This window comes from Bufo gargarizans, chromosome 4 (assembly GCF_014858855.1).
Source record: "Bufo gargarizans isolate SCDJY-AF-19 chromosome 4, ASM1485885v1, whole genome shotgun sequence".
Lineage (NCBI taxonomy): Eukaryota > Metazoa > Chordata > Amphibia > Anura > Bufonidae > Bufo > Bufo gargarizans.
Window position 1 is genome coordinate 216,638,541 of NC_058083.1, and position 22,196 is coordinate 216,660,736.

The 22,196-nt window shown below is 46.3% G+C and overlaps 1 protein-coding gene across 5 annotated transcripts in view; it reads right to left on the bottom strand.

Annotated features, from left to right (window-relative positions):
• ECE2 (endothelin converting enzyme 2) overlaps positions 1-22,196 on the bottom strand; it is a 99,390-nt gene that overhangs the window by 28,134 nt on the left and 49,060 nt on the right. For all 5 annotated transcript variants that reach the window (XM_044289500.1, XM_044289498.1, XM_044289501.1 and 2 more), the window contains 4 exons: positions 21,499-21,645; positions 13,250-13,315; positions 12,826-13,014; positions 11,939-12,081 (listed from right to left, as the gene is read on the bottom strand). In XM_044289500.1, coding sequence (XP_044145435.1) covers positions 11,939-12,081; positions 12,826-13,014; positions 13,250-13,315; positions 21,499-21,645 — 545 coding nt within the window. The remainder of the gene's footprint in view (positions 1-11,938; positions 12,082-12,825; positions 13,015-13,249; positions 13,316-21,498; positions 21,646-22,196) is intronic.

The window sequence follows — 22,196 nt, forward strand, 5'->3', positions numbered from 1 at the left end:
TAAGTCTGGACTTTTACTGGGCCATTCTAATACACGAATATGCTTTGATCTAAACCTTTGCATTATAGTAGGAGATACCTGGCTGATCCAGTGCTGGAGAGGGGGTGGCAGAGCCCTCCAGAACATATCAGCCAATAGTCTATCCAACATAGCTGTGGAACTCAACACATCAGGCTGTAGCCACTTTTGCAAAAGGTGGAGTAAGTCATAATACTGGGGTCCAGCAGGGTTTAGCCGGCTTAAACCCCCACTGATGTACCCGCTGGGCCCGGACCAACACATTCACCCCTAGTCTTGCCAAAATCCCACACTTTACTTTTTGGTAATCGGCGGTTTGATCATCCGGCAAGTCAAAATACATCCGCTGGGACTCTGATGCCAGGAAAGGAGCGACAACCTCAGCCCACTGGTCTCAGGGCAGCTTTTCCCTGGTGGCCACTTTCTCGTACATTGCCAGGTAGGTTTCGATGTCGTCTGCGGGTGTCATCTTAGGGATTGCTGCACGGACTGCTTTCCGGGCATCGTGGACGCTTGTGGTTGCTTCTGCTGTCTACAAAGCCATCACGTGTTGTAGCAGCAACTAGTTTGTCTCTTGCTGCTGCTTATTATGCTGAAAAATAGCCTCCATGAGGGCCTTCACAACAGCCTCCATTTTGTCGTGGGGCACAGGTTGAAATACAGCTGGTTTGATGTACGACATACAACTGTGCCCAAAAATGCAAACCCCAAAATATATTGGCGTTCACGCCAGCCTCACTGCGATTGCCCGCATTCCTCTACCAATTGTGGGGATTCGCTACGGTAGTTAGGACTAGCGGATGTAGTATAGAGGGAAAATACCCAGTTCTTGAATCAAACAGCGGTATTTATTCACACATTGGTGTATAGCAAAATGCAGATAAGGTGTATCACAAAATCACAAAACGCAGGTGGCTTGGTGTTTGTTTACACACAAGAAAGTCCATAAACAATAAAAGTCACCTTTTCTCCTGGGTGTTAATTCACACCCTGTTCGCCTTTAGAGGGGCCTGGGTCCTCCAGCCTGACTCAAATCCCAGCACAGCCCTGAATTCACAGCACACAGACTCCTGAGCTCCACTGTCAGAGGGTGGTAAATCCACCACACCTGGCAGTGCTGGCTGGTTTTTATGCCTGGCAAAACCCGGCCTGGAACATGGGGAGTAGTCACCCATCCAGTACTTCGACTACTCCCAGTAAGAGCCGTCCCGCATCATATATGACAGCCATGCTAAATCTCATGGTGTCAGCAATAGCTGCTGCTGACACATAAAATATCGGCTCTTACTTCACCAGGGACAGGAACCTTGGTGACACATACCTTCTATCTATGATCATTCCAGGTACCTTGTTACAATAATAACATGGCAACAGAGAATTCATTTCTGAGGGAAAACTGAATTAAACAAACATACCTCATACCTTTACCTATGGCAGATAAACCAGCTGAGCTCACCATGTTACACATTAAAGAGCCTTGGTTGTCTACAACCCCTGGACGGTACCATGTTTTAAAAGGCAGACCAAAAACAGCTCACATAGAACATCTTCCAATTGAGCTAGATTTAGTTAAAAACCCCATTGAATCCTCTCTATGTTTAGTAAGTGTAATGAGCACATACTTGGAAAAATCTGAACCATACAGAGGGAATCTCTAACCTATTTATAACATTTAGTCCACCCTATCGTAAAGCCTCTGCTAATGCTTCATCACAAGCTGCTGCAAAAGATGTTCCCCCTAGAAACAGTATTAACAGGTAGCAAGATGGTCTTCAGAACACACATTCATTAAGTTCTACTGGCATCCTTCAGAAATTGAACAGTCAGGTGTGTGATGCTCTACCTAATAGCTGGTGCTAGGTGGCTGCCTCCCAAAAAACAAAGCACAGTGTGCAGGAATCTATGATCTTTTTGTTCTAGGGAAGGGACAGCATCTAGCAACTAACAGCAACCCTCCCATTACCTTACCTACTTAGGTTGGTAGCAGAAAATACTAATTAGGCTTACCGTACGTATTTATATTTCTTGTAGGCCAACAAAAGAATCATTACCAAGTAGAGAATGACAAACTATCAGTGACACAAGAATATTCTGAATAAAGAATTCTTCTTGAATTGTTACTTTAAAAAATATGCATTTATTTAGTGACTAAAATATTAACATAAAATATATGAACACTACTATTAAACTTTTATCCGAGTCAGTTTATTGCAGTTCTTTTTTGTTTCAGTTATTAGACCTGTCGAAACCCCATAACTCTAGTTGTGTTTTATTGATCTCATGATGACCCTTAAAAACATTAGGAGCAAGGGCCTGCTGCTGACCCTCTAAAACATTAGGGGCGAGGTCCTGCTGCTGATCTGACCATCTAAAACATTAGGGGTGAGGGTCTTCTGCTGAGCTGGCCATCTAAAACATTAGGGGTGAGGGCCTGCTGCTGATCTGACCATCTAAAGCATTAGGGGTGAGAGCCTGCTGCCGAGCTGACCATCTGAAAAAGTTTGTGGGCGAGAGCCTGCTGCCGAGCTTACCATCTAAACAAATTTGTGGGAGAGGGCCTGCTGCTGATCTGACCATCTAAAACATAATAGGCGAGGGCCTGCTGTCGAGCTGACCATCTAAAAAATGTTGTGGGCGAGGCCCTGCTGCCGAGCTAACCATCTAATAAATTTTGTGGATGAGGGCCTGCTGCCGAACTGACCATCTAAAACATTTTGTGGGTGAGGGCCTGCTGCAGAGCTGACCATCTAAAAATTTTGGGGTGAGGGTCTGCTGCTGAGCTGACCCTCTAAAACATTATGGTTGAGGGCCTGCTGGTGACCCTTAAAAACATTATGGGTGAGGGCCTGCTGGTGACCCTCTAAAACATTATGGGTGAGGGCTCGCTGCTGAGCTGACCCTCTAAAACATTAGGAGCGAGGGGAGCTTAATAAGCATGTTGATATGATGCAGGAGGAGGAGGAAGACGAGAAAAGGGAGATTAAACCATATACCATTTTTAGTGGTGGAAGGGGTGCATGGGAATACAGTGTATTCAATACACCATAAAAGCCACATTTAGAGTGCCTTTATGTTCAGCCACTTTCCTCTGGTGGAGTAGAGAAGTCAGGGGCAATCCAGGCCTTGTTCATTTTTAGAAGAGTCAACCGGTCATCATTTTCAGTTGACAGGCGGATGCGCTTATCAGTTAATATGCCCCCAGCAACACTAAATACACGCTCTGACAAAACGCTGGCAGCAGGTCAGGCCAGCACCTCCAAGGCGTAGAGCACCAGTTTGTGCCACGTGTCCAGCTTGGACACCCAATAGTTGTAAGGCACACAGGGATCACTGAGGACGCTGACACGGTCTACTACGTACTCCTTCAGCATCTTCCCAAATTTTCCCCTCTTTATGACACTAGGCCGCGCATCAGGTTGAGGGTGCTGGTAGGGTGTCATAAAACTGTTGCAGGCCTTGGAGAGTGTTGCCCTGCCTCTGTTAGAACTGCTGTGTGTTCCCCTTGTCTCCCCTCCTCGATTGGCCAAGGAACTACGTACTCTGCAGCCAGCGTTGTCAGCTGGAAATTTTTGGAGCAATTTTTCCACAAGGACCTTCTGGTATTGCACCATTTTGCTCATCCCCTCCACCACAGAAATGAGAGATGAGAAGTTCTCTTTGTAGCGGGGGTCGAGAAGGGTGAACAACCAGTAATCGGTGTTTGCCAAAATGCGTACAACGCGAGGGTCACGGGAAAGACAACCTAACATAAAGTCAGCCATGTGTGCCAGAGTCCCAACAGGTAAGACTTCGCTGTCCTCATCAGGAGGATGACTCTCAATCTCCTCATCCTCTTCCTCCTCTTCTACCAAACCATGCTGAACAGATGGAATAAAACTTCCATGGGTACTACCCTCTGTAGCTGAGGCTGCCGTCTCCTGTTCCTCCTCCTCCTTCTCATTATCCAATTTGCGCTGAGAAGACAAACTGAGAGTGGTCTGGCTATCACCCTGTGTACTGTCTTCCCCCATTTCCACCTCCTCTACATGCAAAGCGCCTGCCTTTGTTGTGAGCAGCGAGCATTTGAGTAGACACAGAAGTGGGATGGTTAAGCTCACCATCTGTGTTGATTCCTCAAAGTTGCATAAAACCTCACAGAGGTCAAACATCAATGCCCACTCGTCGCTTGTGAAGAGCAGAAGCTGACTGGAAAGGAGACAACCAGTTTTCAGCTGGTATTCCACTACTGCCCTCTGCTGTTCACAAAGCCTGGCCAACATGTGGAACGTGGAGTTCCAGTGCATGCTCACGTCGCACAACAGTCGGCGAGCTGACAATTGCAAGCGCTGCTGCAGCTTTGCCAGACCGGCGGAAGCTGTCGATGTCTTGCGGAAATGAGCACACACGAGGCACACCTTCACCAGTAGCTCAGGCAAATTGGGGTATGTTTTCAGAAACCGCTAGGTTGAACACATGGGCTAGGCATGGTATGTGTGTGAGCTTGCTGAGCTCCAAAGCCGCCACCAAGTTACGGCCATTATCAGACAACCATGCCTGGTTGTAGGTTGAGTGGCGAGAGCCACAACTCAGTCTGGTCCCTTATCCCCTGCCACAACTCTGCGGCAGTGTGCTGTTTGTCAACTAAGCAGATCAGTTTCAGCACGGCCTGTTGCCGCTTCCCCACTGCAGTGCTACACTGCTTCCAGCTACTGACTGATGTCTGACTGGTGCTGCAAGATGATAATTCAGAGGTGAAAGTGGAGGAGGAGGCGGCGGAGGAGAAGGGGGGGGGGGTTGCAGCCACTAACGTAGGTGGCAGAAGAAACCCTGGCGGAAGAAGGGCCCGCAATCCTTGGTGTCGATAGCACCTGTGCCATCCAGGGTACGACTCGCTCCCGGTCTCCTCAACTCCCGGGACTGTACACCATGAAAAATATTGGCGGCTGGGTCAAGAGTACCACGGGACAGCCGCGGCCATCAGGCTGCGGAAAGCCTCAGTATCCACAAGCCTAAATGGCAACATTTCCAGGGCCAGCAATTTGGAAAGGTGCACATTTAGTGCTATGGTCTGTGGGTAGGTGGCTGGGTATTTGCGCTTTCGTTCAAAGGCCTGGGGTATAGACAACTGTACGCTGCGCTGGGACACAGAAGTGGATGTGTTAGCTGATGGTGCTTACGAAAGTCCAGGTGCAGGACGGGAGGCATCCGAGCCTGCATCTTGGACAGGGGATTGGCCAGCACATAACACAGGGGAAGAGGAGGCAGTGGTGTGACCCACAGACACTGGTTGTGGACCCAGGCCTTCGGCCCACCTATTAGGGTGCTTTGATGCCATGTGGCGGATCATGCTGGTGGTGGTGAGGTTGCTAGTGTTCACGCCCCTGCTCATTTTGGTACGGCACAGGTTGCCACCCCACTGCCTCTTCCAGCCTGTTGTGGTGCTACAGATCCCTCCCCCTCTGTACTGCTGTCCTCGCTTGGCTTGCCCCCCCTCCAGGTTGGGTCATTGACTTCATCATCCAGCATCCCCTCTTCCACTTCCTCACTCTGGTCATCCTCCTGACTTGTTGACCTAACAACAACCTCAGTCATTGACAACTGTGTCTCATCCTCATCATGAACCTCTTGAGACACTAATTGCGGTTGACTTATTGGCAACTGTGTCTCATCATCATCATCCACCTCGTGAAATACTAATTGCCGTTCCTCACTGTTATCTTCTTCTGACTGTGGATGCTCCAGAGTTTGGGAATCAGGGCACAAGATCTCCTCATGTCCCTCTTCAAGCGGGCTTGGTGATGAAAACAGCTCCTCAGAATATACGAGTGTGGGATAACTTGTTTTCCATTACTCTTCATGGTGGGTGGAAGGAGTATCAGCGTGAGGATTCTGTTGACCAGACTCTTGGCTACTGGACTGGACTTTGTGGAAGACAGGGTGATGCTTAACCGGCTGGAAGCATTATCTGCTGCAATCCAACTGACCACCTGGTCGCACTGGTCTGACTTCGAGAGTAGTGTCCTGCGCCGCCCTGCAAACTGGAACATGAAGCTAGGTATCGTGGATGAGTGTGTTTCTTGTGCTCTGGCAGCAGGCACAGTTTAACTGTGCCCATGGCCATGGCCTCTGCGTGCACCATCAGCAGCACGGCCACTTCCCCGTCCCTTACTGCTCGCCTTGCGCATATTAAATGATATATATGCTTGCAAGTATGTCACACGTACAGTAGCGCAAGTTTTGTAAGTGTATGCACAAATAAAGTTCACAGAATGTTACAGATATTTTTAGGATGCGCACACGTTAAACAGGAGGTATAGCGCAAGTAATGTCGCTGTCACCACCGCCTCATAAAAAATTACACTGAATGAATGTCACTGATATTTAGGATGCGCACACGTTAAACCGGAGGTATAGCGCAAGTAATGTCGCTGTCACCACTGCATAATAAAAAATTACTCTGAATAATTGTCACTGATATTTAGGATGCCCACACGTTAAACAGGAGGTATAGCGCAAGTAATGTCGCTGTCACCACCGCCTAATAAAAAATTACTCTGAATTAATGTCACCGATATTTAAGTTGCACAAATGTTATACATGAGGTATAGCGCAAGTAATGTCGCTGTCACCACCGCCTCATAAAAAATTACACTGAATGAATGTCACCGATATTTAAGTTGCACAAATGTTATACAGGAAGTATAGCGCAAGTAATGTCGCTGTCACCACCGCCTCATAAAAAATTACACTGAATGAGTGTCACTGATATTTAGGATGCGCACACATTAAACAGGAGGTATAGCGCAAGTAATGTCGCTGTCACCACCACCTAATAAAAAATTACACTGAATTAAAGTTACTGATATTTAGGATGCGCACACATTATACAGGAGGTATAGCGCAAGTAATGTCGCTGTCACCAGCGGCTAATAAAAAATTACACTGAATTAATGTCACTGATATTTAGGATGGGCAAACGATATACAGGAGATGTAGCGCAGGTGATGTAACTGTCCGCAACGGACACTGTGTACGGAAAAAGTACACTGGATATCACAGATATTTTTAGGCTGCGCACACATTAGACAGGTGATGTAGCGCAGATAATGTCGCTGTCTGCAGAGGCTAAACAATTGCAAGTTATTTAGCGCAGGTTGCGCTTAAAATATATATTGCTACCAGATACAACTATAGTCCGTAACCCCTTAAGGACCGGGCTCATTTTCACCTTAAGGACCAGGCCATTTTTTTAAAATCTGACCACGTACAGTAGCGCAAGTTTTGTAAGTGTATGCGCAAATAAAGTACACAGAATGTCACAGATATTTTTAGGATGCGCACACGTTAAACAGGAGGTATAGCGCAAGTAATGTCGCTGTCACCACCACCACCTAATAAAAAATTACACTAAATGAATGTCACTGATATTAAGGATGCGCACATGTTAAACAGGAGGTATGGCGCAAGTAATGTCGCTGTAACCACCGCTGTAACGGATCTCCTGGCACCCCGATGGGTACCTCCGTTGCGGGATGCTCCTAGTGCTTCACACATTTTTCCCCAAAACACAGAAAACACCTCAAAACCCCACATATCCCAATAATTTATACATCCATGGATAGCTCTGATCTGGGTGAACAACATATCCAAAAATCACCCAGATCCGAGCAGGGGTTCCCGAATTCCATTCTGCCTTCTCCTGCAAAGTTAGTATATGGGCCATAATCCTGAGGCAAGAGGCTGGCAAACAGGCCCCTCCAAAACCCAGTGGCGAGGTTATTTTTGCCACATATCTCCCCCTCCCAGGAAAGACTAACCGGATACCTGACCTCACACCGGTCGGTACCTGATTTAGTCTGGCAGCCCACCCACAACCAAATACTGGACCTGTTGAATTTGGTAGCCTGTCTCTGTCTCGTGAGTCCACCAAGGTTGTGTTGGTAACTGGTACTCCCGGTCTCTGTGTTGCTCCCTGGCTTGGAGTGGAGGTTGCTTTGTGGGCAGGGATCAGCGGTACTCTGCCCTGGTGCCAGCACATCAGCTAAGCTAGTCTGTGGGGAGTCAGCCTCTGGACAAGAGGATAGGGGAGGGCAGAGGCCAACTGTGCACTGCCCAGATGCCAGCTCTTCTGCTAGGGTAGCCTGTGGGGAGTCAGCCTCTGGACAAGAGGATAGGGGAGGGCAGAGGCCAACTGCGCTCTAACCAGATGCCAGCTCTTCCGCTGGGGTAGCCTGTGGGGGTCAGCCTCTGGAGAGGATAGGGGAGGGCAGAGGCCAACTGCGCTCTGCCCAGATGCCAGCTCCTCCGCTGGGATGGGGCCAGGCAATCCTACCCCCAGGACCTTGTTGCGGATCGGCTGTGGAGAGGAGGGATTGCGTAAATCCTCCTCCTGGCATTCCTGCGGGGTTGGTGGGGGATCTGTACCTTGCTGTCCAGCATCCCTGTAGGTCTGTTGCAGAGACCGCTGTTCCATCTGTACCATCAGAGTTAGGGGTGCTGTCCCCCTGTGGTTGGGGAGAGAGACTGGTTGTCTCCTCTCCCTTCAAGGTACACTGCCGCTGGGGAATGGAGACGATGCTCTCCTCAAACTGCAAAACATACTGCCGCTGGGGAGCAGGACCAACTGTCCCTACTTCCTGAAACTCCGGCTGCCGTTGGGGATCTGGGCCGACCTCCCAGCATCCCTGTAGGGCCGGCGGAGAGATCTCGGTCCCATCTTCACCTGCCATATGGGTTTCCCCCCAGGACCAGTCTATGAGGTCCCCTACCTGCGTAGCTGGTACTGAAGCAGGGGATACTTCAGTCGGGTCTTCCTAGCTGTAGGGTTGTAGGTCTGGGACTGCCACCCAGCTCTCTGGCAGTGTATATTGGGGCCGAATTGAGCTGAAGAAGTATTGGTAATCCTGCTCCAGCTCCCACTCCATTGTCACTAGAGATGCCAGGTCTTGTCTCACCTCTCTCGCTGTAGCCCAATCATGCACAGCCTCCCTGTAGTCATAGATATCCCAGAACCGGGACTCTCCAGCATCTCCGAACTCCGGTTCTGCGAAGGACTCAAACAACAGGCCAGGGCCATCATAATCCTCACCCTCGGGTCTGTCATGCTCAGCCGTCCAGGGGGAGTGCCAAATCACATACCACCAGAGTGCCTGGTAGGTGTCGTCTAGCCAAAGCTCCTTCCATACCAGGCTCTCGAGTTCTGTCACCCACTCATCCAGGGGCTGCTCTCCCAGAAGGGGCATTTGCAGGTCCACTCACATCCGCAACTGCTGCTCCTCACTGGGGAGACTCTCGCCCCCCCCCCCCCCCCCCGATGCGATGCTGTACATCTTCCAGCGCCTCGTGCCAGGTGCCTTTCCGGACTGCATCCCTCCAGTCCGGGTCATCCTCCTCCTCGTAGTGGAACGCTGTCCGAAGACTAGCCGATTCCATCCCGCTGTAGCCAGGGGCGCTGAACGGATACTAGCGTTGCCCTCAATATACTCCACGAATGGTGTCTCTGAGCTGCTTCTCCTCGCACTAGGATGCCATCCCACTGCTGCCACCACTCTAACGGATCTCCTGGCACCCCGACTGGGTTCCCCCATTGATGGATGCTCCTAGTGCTTCCCGAGGGCTCCAAGCAGTCAACTTGACACCATAACCACCACAGACCCCACGCCGCAGCTTGGTTGGGGTCTCACCGTCCTCCACCCACGCTGGACCCAAGACCGAGCTTCAGCTTTCAGTGGGTAAACCTCTCCTAAATCCAGAGAGGAGGAACGATGAACAAGCTCTTACAAGAGCTTATACACAGGGGAGTATTGTGATATAGCAATCCCGCAGAGTGTAGTTATCCCATCCCCGAAACATGAGCCAAAACTTCATGAAGGGGTAAAGCAGGTCTCTTTATTGAACACACAAGCATTGACTTATATACACATTTTTCAACAAGGGTACCACCCCCGTGGACCTGGTTGGGAACTGAGGACATAACATAGCAGCCAATCCTTTAACACAAAAACTAAAACTATACATTCAACAAACACAATGGCATTGTCTGTGACGCAATTAACAAACACAATGGCATTGTCTGTGACGCACTCAATTAACAGAATAGGCATTGTCTTTGACGCAATCAACAAAATACAATTACCAAAACACAATGGGCTCTGCCTGTGATACAATTAGTAAACATAATGGGCTAACTTAATCACACACAGGCAGAAAACACACATTTTTCCCCAAAACACAGAAAACACCTCAAAACCCCACATATCCCCATAATTTATACATCAATGGATAGCTCTGATCTGGGTGAACAACATATCCAAAAATCACCCAGATCCGAGCAGGGGTTCCCAAATTCCATGGAAGTCACATTTGGCCGACCGCAAGCATGGCTTTCCTGCGCAAAACAGTTAAACAGATTTAGGCTGTGTGGCCGGTCTACCTTCTCCTTCAAAGTTAGTATATGGGCCATAATCCTGAGGCAAGGGGCTGACAAACAGGCCCCTCCAAAACCCAGTGGCGAGGTTATTTTCCCCACAACCACCTAATAAAAAATTACACTGAATGAATGTCACTGATATTTAGGATGCGCACACGTTACACAGGAGGTATAGCACAAGTAATGTCACTGTCACCACCGCCTAATAAAAAATTACACTGAATGAATGTTACTGATATTTAGGATGCGCACACGGTAAACAGGAGGTACAGCGCAAGTAATGTCGCTGTCACCACCTCCCCCCTCAGCATTGTCACAGAGTGCCTGCTGAATGATCGGAAATGATCAGAGTGCACGGCGGTGATCAGAAATACACAGGGCGTACATGTACGCCCTGTGTCCTTAAGGACTCAGACATCAGGGCGTACCTGTATGCCCTGTATCCGTAAGAGGTTAAAAGGACTCTCTAACAGAGTTTTAGCAATTTAGTGCAGGTTGCGCTAAAAATATATATTACTGCCACACACAATAGTCCTTAAAAGGACTTTTGGGTCTATAACAAGTATAAAAACTAAAATATTGCTATTTCAATCCCTACACTATCTCTCCTTTCTGCTCTCCAACTCTCCCTGACTAACACTGAGCTGAACACGTGTCATCGGGTGCTATATAGCACCCGATGACACGTTCCGGCCAGCCAATCACTGTAATGCGAGCAGCCAACATGGCTACGGCATTACAGTGAATGACAGTACTTACCTACACATTTATTAGCATGCGGGGATGAGACTTGAGCATCACACTCAAGCATATGCGGTATTTGGCCGAACACAGCGATGTGCCGAGCATTGCAATGCCCCAGTTAGGGGCAGACTGGGAACTTATGGTGGCTCTGGAAAAAATAAAATAAAAGTGGCCCAATGTTGTAGGAGAAATTGACAGAAGGCAGGGCAACACAAATAGGCCGGGTCATCAATACCATAGTACAGCACAAAGTACTGCCCCAGCATAACCAAATACCACAGTGCAGCACAAAATACCGCCCCAGCTATGGGCTACCGTGCCCTACGGCAGTATTGTTGTACCACCATCCTGAGTATGTTAATACACATGCGTTTAGGAGGGCACATGTGGCTCCGGGTCAAGTACCTAAGTATCTGATGATCCCAGCCCTAACAAACCCAGTCAGCAGCCAGTCCACCCCTGAGTGGAGGTCTGTCTTAGCAACATGACATCACTTTATGAGATGGGAACACCCACTTACATTAGGGTGCCATCACATGCAGCAGATTTTGAAAATCAGTTCCGTTCATTTGAATGGGATTGTTTGGGTGGGAAGCACATGGATTTCTGCAAGCCCTATTTAGGTGAACAGAACTGATTTTCCGTTGCAGGAAATGTAGCATGTGTGATGGCACCCTTAAACAGTTGACATGCAAGAGTCCATGTATCTCAATTTACATTTAAATCATTTAAAGCAGTTTTAATATTACATAGTAAACAGCCTCTTACACTGGGTCTGTGTTGTTGACCAGTTCTGACACTTGCTGTAGATATTCCTTGCCATAAACCACCACAGGCTCTGTGTCATTGATCTCCAAAGGTGAGAGCGCAAAGGACAAATAATCCATCCAGTCAAATACAGGTGCCAGGTTCTGTCAAATGAATAGATATTTCTTAAATTTAACTGGATGCATGAATTTTAGAGCCATGAAAATTGTCTTCTAAATTGAGATTATTATAATCCTATGACAAAAGTAGAAATGCTGTTTAAGGGCTTGTTCACACGAACGTTTTTTGCGTTCTGTATACGGGCTGTTTTTTTAGTTCCGTACACGGTCTGTATATGGAACCATTCATTTCAATGGTTCCGCAAAAAAAAAAACGGAATGTACTCCGCATGCATTCCGTTTCCATATTTCCGTTTTTCAAAGATAGAACATGCCCTATTATTGCCCGCAAATCACGTTCTGTGGCTCCATTCAAGTCAATGGGTGCTCAAAACAAAAAAAACATACGGAATGTACTTTGTATGTTTTCCGTATCTGTTCCGTTTTTGCGGATCCATCTATTGAAAATGTTATGCCCTGCCCAATTTTTTGTATGTAATTACTGTATACTGTATATGCCATACGGAAAAATGGAACGGAACTGGAAACACTACTGAAACAAAAAAATGGAAAAACGGATCCATTAAAAACGGCCCACATAACACTGAAAAAGACATATGGTCGTGTAAACAAGCCCTAAAAATGTTGTTTTAGAAAACTATACAGGTGCGCAGTGAGAGAATACATACCATGGGTGAGATATCTGGATATTATTGGTGTGTATACCGTAATATCTTTTTGGTGTATTCTACTTAATGACATTCTGAATATGTGCTTTCCAGATCTCACCTGCAGTTCAGCCACCGTCATGCGATTATAAATTTTTTCCTCATCCCGACGCTCATCTTGTGGAACAGTAATATTGGCTAGCAGGGTCTCAAGCTCCAGAATCTGGGTCATCTGTATTTCCACTGAGCCAGAATAGCCACCAAGCAGCATCCCCACGTCTATCATGTATTGCTGGAAGGCAGCAAGCACCTGAAAAGAGAGAAATCAAGCACCTGCTGTATCACTGCACAGTGCAAGTCTACGCACTAACAGTTTTTCTATTAGACACCTAGTGAGTACAAAATAATAGAGCCTGTCTAAACTAAAACACCCATACATCAATCAAAACTATTCTGGATCATAAATCATAACTCAGCGTTTTAATATCAGTGAAGAATAGGTTTAGTTTGAAGACACGAAAAGCATATAAGACATGGTCACTGACCTTCCCATTAGATGTCCTATTGAGATAATAATCTCTTGACGGAAGAAAGAGTCCAGATTGATCTACCTGATGAAGAAAGAGGAGTTTCAGGTAAAACAATGTACAAAATACTGGTTGTGGTGGCTCTCCCTCCTTATCAGAATTTGTGAAGGTGCTCTGTGTTGTGTGACTCACCTCGTCACAAAATATGTAAAAGATCAAGGAAAAAAGGCAATACAGGCACTCACCATCTGAGACAAATAGTACAATTAATGTTTTTAATGGTTAAAATATATATAATTAATTAAAACTGAATGAAGTAGTAGGGTAAATTATCAAGTGTCAGTTTGTGAACAAATATCAATATTATAAGCGCCGGGTCTTGATGGTCTCCCTGTGAAGATATACAAGGCTTTCGCGGACACATTGCTTCCTGAGCTGTTGAAAGTACTAAAGCACTCTTTAGAAGTGGGTGAGCTTCCGTCCTCCATGCAAGAGGCGTTGATAGTGGTCATTCCCAAGCCAGATAAGGACCATTCGCTGCCCGACTCATATAGACCGATTTCATTATTATCAACAGATGTTAAGGTGCTGGCGAAGGTCTTGGCCAATCGTCTCTCTAAGGTTATATTATCCATTATACACCCAGATCAGACTGGTTTTATGCCCCAAAAATCGACCGCAATTAATATAAGAAGAGTCTTTGCTAGTCTACAAGTGCCCGCTGATAATATGGGGGACAGAGCTATATTTTCTTTGGACGCAGCCAAGGCCTTCGACAGCATAGAGTGGCAGTTCCTATGGCGTACTTGAAGGTATATGGGATTTGGGGGCACGTTCATTTCATGGGTGAAAGTGCTATATTCTAACCCCAAAGCGAGTATTAGGGTGAATGGAGGTGTGACCGCGAAATTCCATCTGAGGAGGGGCACACGTCACAGGCGTCCATTGTCGCCCCTGTTTGCAGTGGCGATAGAACCGTTGGCAGCGGCAATACGCAAATCCCTTAATATTCAGGGCTTTAGGTATGGGGAGGTGCAAAACAAAGTGGCGATGTACGCGGATGATACTCTGCTATTTTTGGGAGACACTAAATCCTCTTTGGTTACAGTTATGTCGATCATTGACCAGTATGGCAAACTGTCTGGCTTGACCATAAATTGGCATAAATCTGCGCTGATGCTCATTGATGGTCACGCTAAGTCGCGTGTGATAACAGACAGGAGTATCCCCTGCGTGGAATCTTTTAAATACTTGGGAATATATATGTCTCCCAAGATTAAGGAATTTGAGCGACTTAATCTTGAGCCTCTGTTGCTTAAGTTTCGGAACAAAATTAAGGCATGGTGTAAACTATATCTATCAGTGGCAGGAAGGACGAATCTCCTCAAGATGATACTAATGCCTCAGTTGCTATATATTTAGCAAAACTCCCCGGTGTGGCTTCCAAAGAATAGATTTGACTAAATCGACTCTATTTTTCGGGAGCTCATTTGGCGCAAGGGCCAACCTAGGATTAAACTTGAAACGTTGCAATACGCTAAGTCAGAGGGGGGACTGGTGGTGCCGAATCCCTGGTTATACTATTTGGCTGAGCAGAGTCAACACTTCAAGGGATGGTTAGACCCCGAGTCTAGAGATGTGACCAGTCAGATATTTCAATATCAATTGAAAAGCCGTGACCTTTTGTTGCTGCTGGAAGGGGCAGAAGTACGTCAGGGAGGCCCAATGGGTGCATTAAGCTACACAATGTATAAAACCTGGAGTGAGATAAAACAGTTAAGAAAGGTTGAAGGAACTATGGAATATACTCCTTTATGTGGAAACCCTGGGTTACCCGAATTTGTCTCTTTGGAGGGATTTGGGGATTAGAGACGGAAGGGGATTCTAAGAATAGGCCATCTACTTGAGGGGGAAGCCTTTGCATCTTTTACTAAGATGCAGGAATTGTATGGTATACCTAGAGGCCAATTTTATAAATATCTCCAAGTACGCCATGCGTATAACACGAGATTCAAAAACAATGCTATAGTGTCAAAGAGAGATGTGGTTCTGCACCACATTATATCCAAAGGGGTGGGGAGAGGGATGATATCCATGACTTATAAACTCCTCCTAGATAATTATTTGATGTCTTACCCTCTGTCCAGAATGCGCAAGTGGGAACAGGATGTAGGGACTATCTCTACTGACCAGTGGTCAGACATTCTTGAAGCGATACCGTTATCCTCCTTGAGTGAAGAGGGTAAGCTTTCGCAGCTGTTTATTGTCCACAGAGTCTATAAGACACCAGTCTTTTTGCATCGTTTGGGGTATAGACCCAATGCTGATTGTCCTCGGTGCTCTGTGGACTCTGCGGATCTTATACATATGCTGTGGAGCTGCGAGAAACTGAGGAGATACTGGAGGAAGGTACTGAAAGTCATACATGATGTATATAAGGTGCAAATACCGGATGATCCCAAGGTGTGCATTCTGGGTTATGTATCAGAGATCGCAACGGAGCATTTGTATAAAGTAGCAGTGGGTCGGCTATTATATGTGGCAAGAAAGCTGATAGCCTTGCACTGGATACAGGCGGAACCTCCAACCCTTAGAGAATTCATACGCAAAGTTGACACAATGCTGGTTTATGAGAAGGCTATTTTTCAGAAGAGGGGGTGTCCTACAAAGTTTGAAAAGCTTTGGGACTCTTGGCTTTTGTTTAGGCGTTTGAACAATAATATTTGGTAAGATCACCAACACCATGGGGGTGGCATGGGGGGGCAGGGGAGGGAGGGGCTATAAGTTGTATCATTCTAGATGCTAAGATCTGAGTTCAGATCAAGTTTGTATGTGATATTAAGAAAATATGTCATTGCTATACTATGCTGTAAGATTATATCATTACGGTTATTGGGGATGTTAATAAAAAGGATCTGATTTTTAAAAAATATCAATATTAGAAATAATATCAATATTAAATATCAAAGGTATTAAAAAGGTAATAAAAAGTAATAAAAAAAGTAGTAGAAAAGTACTACTTTTTTATTACCTTTTTAATACCTTTGATATTTAATATTATTCATAATATTGATATTTGTTCACAAACTGACACTTGATAATTTACCCTACTACTTCATTCAGTTTTAATTAATTATATATATTTTAACCATTAAAAACATTAATTTTACTATTTGTCTCAGATGGTGAGTGCCTGTATTGCCTTTTCTCCTTGATCAGGTAAAACAATTTCAAGCACATTAATATTTACCACTGACTATTTACCTCCTGCATGTAATGTCATGTTTCCCTCTTCATGACGTTTTCGACTGCACTTATCACTGTACCTGGGAATTTATTTTCCTAGTCCTCTTCTGTTCTTTGACATTCCCCCTTCAACCTCTTTAACACTTAAAGGGGTTGTCTCAATTCAGCAAATGCCATTTATCATGTAGATAAAGTTAATACAAGGCATTTACTAATGTATTGTGATTGTCCATATTGTCTCCTTTGCTGGCTGGCTAGCCCAGTGCTATTTGCTGTGGTGTGCAAGCATGACCACCACCAGGGCCAGCGTCATAACCCGGCATCCCCGGGCAAGTGCCGGGGCCCAATGCTCCTGGGGGGGCCCACTGAGCTGCTATGAGCACTTCCATCAATACAGATGGGAGCTCTCACTGCTGTCACTTCACTTACGCAGTACCCCTTTGGTGGGGCCCTCTGAGCTGCAGAGACTCAGGACACGCCCCCTCTACACAGGACACATGCTGCCTGAGGAGAGAGATAGAGGGCTGGAGCTGCGAGTGAGTCTGCACTGTGACTGCACTGTGACTGTCTCTTGTCTCTTGTCTGTGGGACAGAAGGGGGGGACTCTCCGATCTGCTGCTGCTTCATTCTATTTAGTTGTATTACTGTTTCATTAAGCAGTTTGCCTCCATGATACCTGCCCCCCCCACATCTGCCCCCCCCCCCATATCCTGTACTATCTCATCCTCATGGGGCCCCTGCTGTCTCCTTTCCTCCCTCATGTATCCAGAGCTCCTGTTTCACCCCCTATCTCCTGTTGCTGCCCTGCACAGACCTCCTGCCCCTACTTCTTGTATGAATCCCCCTCAGAGCCCCTTCCACCTACTTGCTGTGTCCACCCCTCCTGTCCATCCAGGGCCCTTGTCTCACTCCTCTGCCTCTCATTATGGTGGCATCTGAACAGCATTCACCATAAGGACCTTCTAACGTCACAGGGTCATGTGACTGTGCCCCCCACCCCGTACTGTGCCCCTTTATACCCTGCATTGTGCCCTCTTACCACACCCTGTGCAGTGCCCATAGTCATTCCCTGTACTGTGCCCTCTTATACCCTTTTATCCGGTCACTGTATGGTGGTTTTATCATTGTATGGCGGTGTTATCACTATATGGCGGTGGTATCCAATAACTGCATGGCCATAACTGTATCCCCTTCCCTGCCCACGCCATCCTTTTTTAGAACTGGCATGAGCGGGAAAAGATACAGATTGCGGTGCTAAGGACCTTTGTGCCACAATCTGCGTCAGAAATTAGCCTAAGGCTACTTTCACACCTGCGTTTAGGTGCGGATCCGTCTGGTATCTGCACAGACGGATCCGCACCTATAATGCAAACGCTTACATCCGTTCAGAACGGATACGTTTGCATGATAATGCAAACGGACCCGTTTAGACTTTACATTGAAAGTCAATGGGGGGACGGATCCGTTTGAAAATTGAGCCATATTGTGTGAACTTCAAACGGACCCGTCCCCATTGACTTACATTGTAAATCTGGACGGATCCGTTTGTCTCCGCACAGCCAGGCGGACACCCGAACGCTGCAAGCAGCGTTCAGGTGTCCGCCTGCTGAGCGGAGCGGAGGACAAACGCTGCCAGACTGATGCATTCTGAGCGGATCCGCGTCCACTCAGAATGCATTAGGGCTGGACGGATCCGTTCGGGGCCGCTTGTGAGAGCCTTCAAACGGAACTCACAAGCGGAGCCCCGAACGCTAGTGTGAAAGTAGCCTAACATAGACGTATTTCTATATAATAAATGACCCCCTAATTGTATTATTATTTGGGGGTAGGGCTAATATCATTATATTATATAGATTCTAGTGTATTATACTGTGCCTTGTATTTCCCAGTAGAAAATGATCCTTGGGAAACAGTCCTCACCACTGACCACCCGGACCAGGTAGCGCTCTGTCAGTACATGGCGGCCTCTCCGCCACGCTGCTCCGCTTATTCTGGGTTCACATCCCATTTGTGCCATCCATTTAATGTATACCAAAAATATATGCGTTAACAGATGCCTCAGACTGATGCCGCACGGTGGCGTCCGTTCACCATACAGTTCCATTGTAAAAAAACATATACGTTAACGTATGCATTTTTTACTTGACTCTGCAGGATACAAAAACGTGGAGTGCTGCACATTTGTATACATCAAACCGATAGGAAAAACGTGATGTGAACACACATTGGGGGGGGAGGGGGGCGTACTAAAATTTGCTGTGGGGCCCAGTCGGTTCTACCTATATCACTGCACATCTCCTTCTCTGCTCCAGGCCTGGCTCACTGCTGCAGCGGGCCGCCGGAGAGAAGGAGCGCAGGGAGCTGCGGTTAGTGAATGACAGGACCACCAGCTCCCCTGCAATGATAGGTATGTGAGGGAGCCACTGGGGGGTCATTCATCACACAGTATAATGACTCCCAGTGCCCCCCATTTAGTATAATGATCCCCATTGACCCTCCATTTAGCATAATGACCACCAGAGCCCCCATTAAATATAATAACCCCTTGTGCCCCCTCCATACAGTATAACCCCCAGTGTGGGGGCGATTGGGGGTCATTATTCTGAATGGAGGGTCACTGTGGGGTCATTATACTGTGAGGGCCCTTTACATAGTATAATGATCCCCAGTGTCCCCCATTTAGTATAATGACCCCCAGAGCCCCCTCCATACAGTATTCCCCCAGTGTGGGGGCTACTGGGGGCAATTATTCTGAATGGGGGTGACTGGGGGTTATTATTCTGAATGCAGGGCCACAGGTGGTCATAATACAGTGTGGGGGGGGGGGGGAAATTGGGGGTTCATTATACTGTGTGAAGGGCCACTAGTAGTCATTATACTGTGTGAAGGGCCACTAGTAGTCATTATACTGTATAGGGGCCACTGGGGGTCATTATACCGTGTGGGAGCCACAGGGGGACATGTCAATGTAAAAAAATGCCTCATGGGGGCCCACTGGGATTTATCACCCAAGGGCCCACATGAACCTGGAGCCGGCCCTGACCACCACTACTGCTAGATTCCAGGGTGGCCAGAACTCCTGGATATGAGCAGTGTATAATGTGATGAAAAAAATAATGAAGCCAGCAATATGGAAAATCCCAATACATTAGTAAGTGGCTTGTATTAACTTTGTCTACATAATAAATGCCATTTGCTGAAGTGAGGCAACCCCTTTAATGTCATAAACTGTACGACCTTATCAAAATCTCTCTTCGCATACCTACTCCTACACTAATTCCTTTCTTCTCTCCTGAAAACCCCTGTTCCCTTCTCTGCAGTTCTCAGAAGATAACCTTAGTAATTATCCCAGCCTGACAATTATACCGTTCTCCATTGATCACAGGCTATCTTGTGGTTCCTCCTCTAAATCATCAGTTCATTCCTTTCTACTTTTTTCTAGATATAATAAACATATTCGCTTATATAGGGGTAATTTATCATCTGTGTTTAAAGGTGAAATCCTATCATAAATGTTATGGCTTATATATGTGGGAGTATGACCTTTAGGACCTCAACTACTCCCCAGAAGGGAATACCACCGCTTCTTTTGTTTTTTACCCTGCACAGTGATGTTCTTATCCATCTTCTGTGCAGGGTTGGAAATGAATAAAGCTTTACTGCATACTGAATGAATAGAAGCACTGAAATGCAGCGGAATTTAGTGGTGTGACGAATCCGCAGTTGGAATTTATAAATGTGCGAGAGTACCTTTAAAGGTTTTTTTGCTGTGTCAAGATATTGACGACCTATCCTCTGATCGGCGGGGGTCTGACTTCAACCAGCTGATCGTCTGGTGTGCTGGAAGAGGCTGCGGTGCTTGTGTGAATGCTGCATCCTCTTTATTGTTTTCCTGCACACTGTCTCCCTTGTAGTCATGGTGCAGTGTAACTACACCTTCCTCTCCAATTCAAGTGAATTAGACGAACAACTATAATTATACTGCACTGCCACTAAAATTTATTCCAGACGAGGTGGTGGCGCACACACGTGCCACAGCCTCTTCAACCAGCTGATTGGCGGGGGGGTCGGGAGTCGGACCCCTGCAGATCAGATACTGATGATCAATATCCTGACACTGCACAAGTCCTTTAACAGGCAAACATTTATAATGTTAGAAATCTGTATGTTGTTTAAAGTCTCAAAAATGTTTTTCATAAACATCTGCTTTTCCATAATGATATGCACAAAAGTTTATTTTATGAGCATTAACACTGCAATTAAATGTTGAATTCACAGCACCAAAATCTGCAGCTATTTGCAGTAAGTACATGTTGATGGGGCTTTAAAAACTCGATTCATGTGTAAATGGTAAAAAAAAAGAACTGAGGCATGCTTTACATTTTCTAATCCACATAGGCCCTGATTTATCATACCTTCACTCCAGAATTCTGGCATCAAAAAGTTGCAAAATAGGGCTTTTGCTACTTTTTTTGCACTCACTTGCGCAAAATGTATGCGATTGCGCAAAAATTTCACTCTCTTGCGTGAAGTTTTGCGACTTTTTGCATGTGTACACCACTCACTCCAGTTTTGTAATATGGGTGGAAAAGTGGTCGTGGCGAGCTATGTTAATGCGTTTCACTTCAGATTTATAATTGAGACTTTTTTTTTAAGTCGCAAATAAGTCACAATCTCACTCCAGGAGCAGGGTGGAGTAGGAAAACTGGAGTAGCTTCTCTGGACAGAAGTGTTAGGCTTAAGGACAAGCCAAATTTATCAAACAACATGCAACATTTGATAAATGTGGCACAAAGTACTCCAACACAGACTGAAGCAAAACTGACTTCAAATATTCTCCTAATGATAAATCCCCCCCTTAGTGTCAGTTCTGCAGTGGATCTGTAGTAACACATGCAGAGTCTTTGGTGGAGTCGCAGCTAAATCAGCAGCATACAAAATCCGCATTTGCCACGAAGACAAGAATCACTGACGGGAAATACTGACCTTTACATTCTTCTTTTCTCTCACATTGTATTTACCTGGATTATGTTGCTGTTTGAGCTCTTGGAGTCTGCGCTGACAAAGACACTGAAGAATGGGGTTGCCCTGTATGTTCCTGAGACAGTCTTCAACACAGTCATAAAATTATCGCCCCGCCAGTTACCTGAGACATTCCATCCACCAACCTTAATGCACAAAAGACAGTAACAAACACTGGATATTACAATTACAGAACAACTGGTGCTTGGGGTGAGGAATAAATAAAGAGCCCTTTTAGGCTACGTTCACACTTGTGTTTACATCTTCCGGTATTAAGATCCGGCAGAGGATCTCAATACCGGAGAAAAGCGCTTCCATTTTGTCCTCATTTTGTCCCCATTTATTGTCATTTTGTGCTCCAAAATGCATTGCTGCGGTTTTATTTTCGTCATGGGATGCAGAGCAAAATGTATCAGGCATGACCCACAATGCAAGGCAATGGGGAAGGATCCATTTTCTCAGACACAATAGAAAACTGATCCGTTCCCCATTGACTTTCAATGGAGTTCATGACAGATCTGTCTTGGCTATGTTAAAGATAATACAACCGGATCCGTTCATAATGGATAGAGATGGTTGTATTATCAGTAACGGAAGCGTTTTTGCTGATCCCTGGCTGACCAGGCAATAACACAAGTAGCTTTACACAGGCCAACATAGCGTAAGATGATCGGGGGCAGTCACTGCATTTGCACAA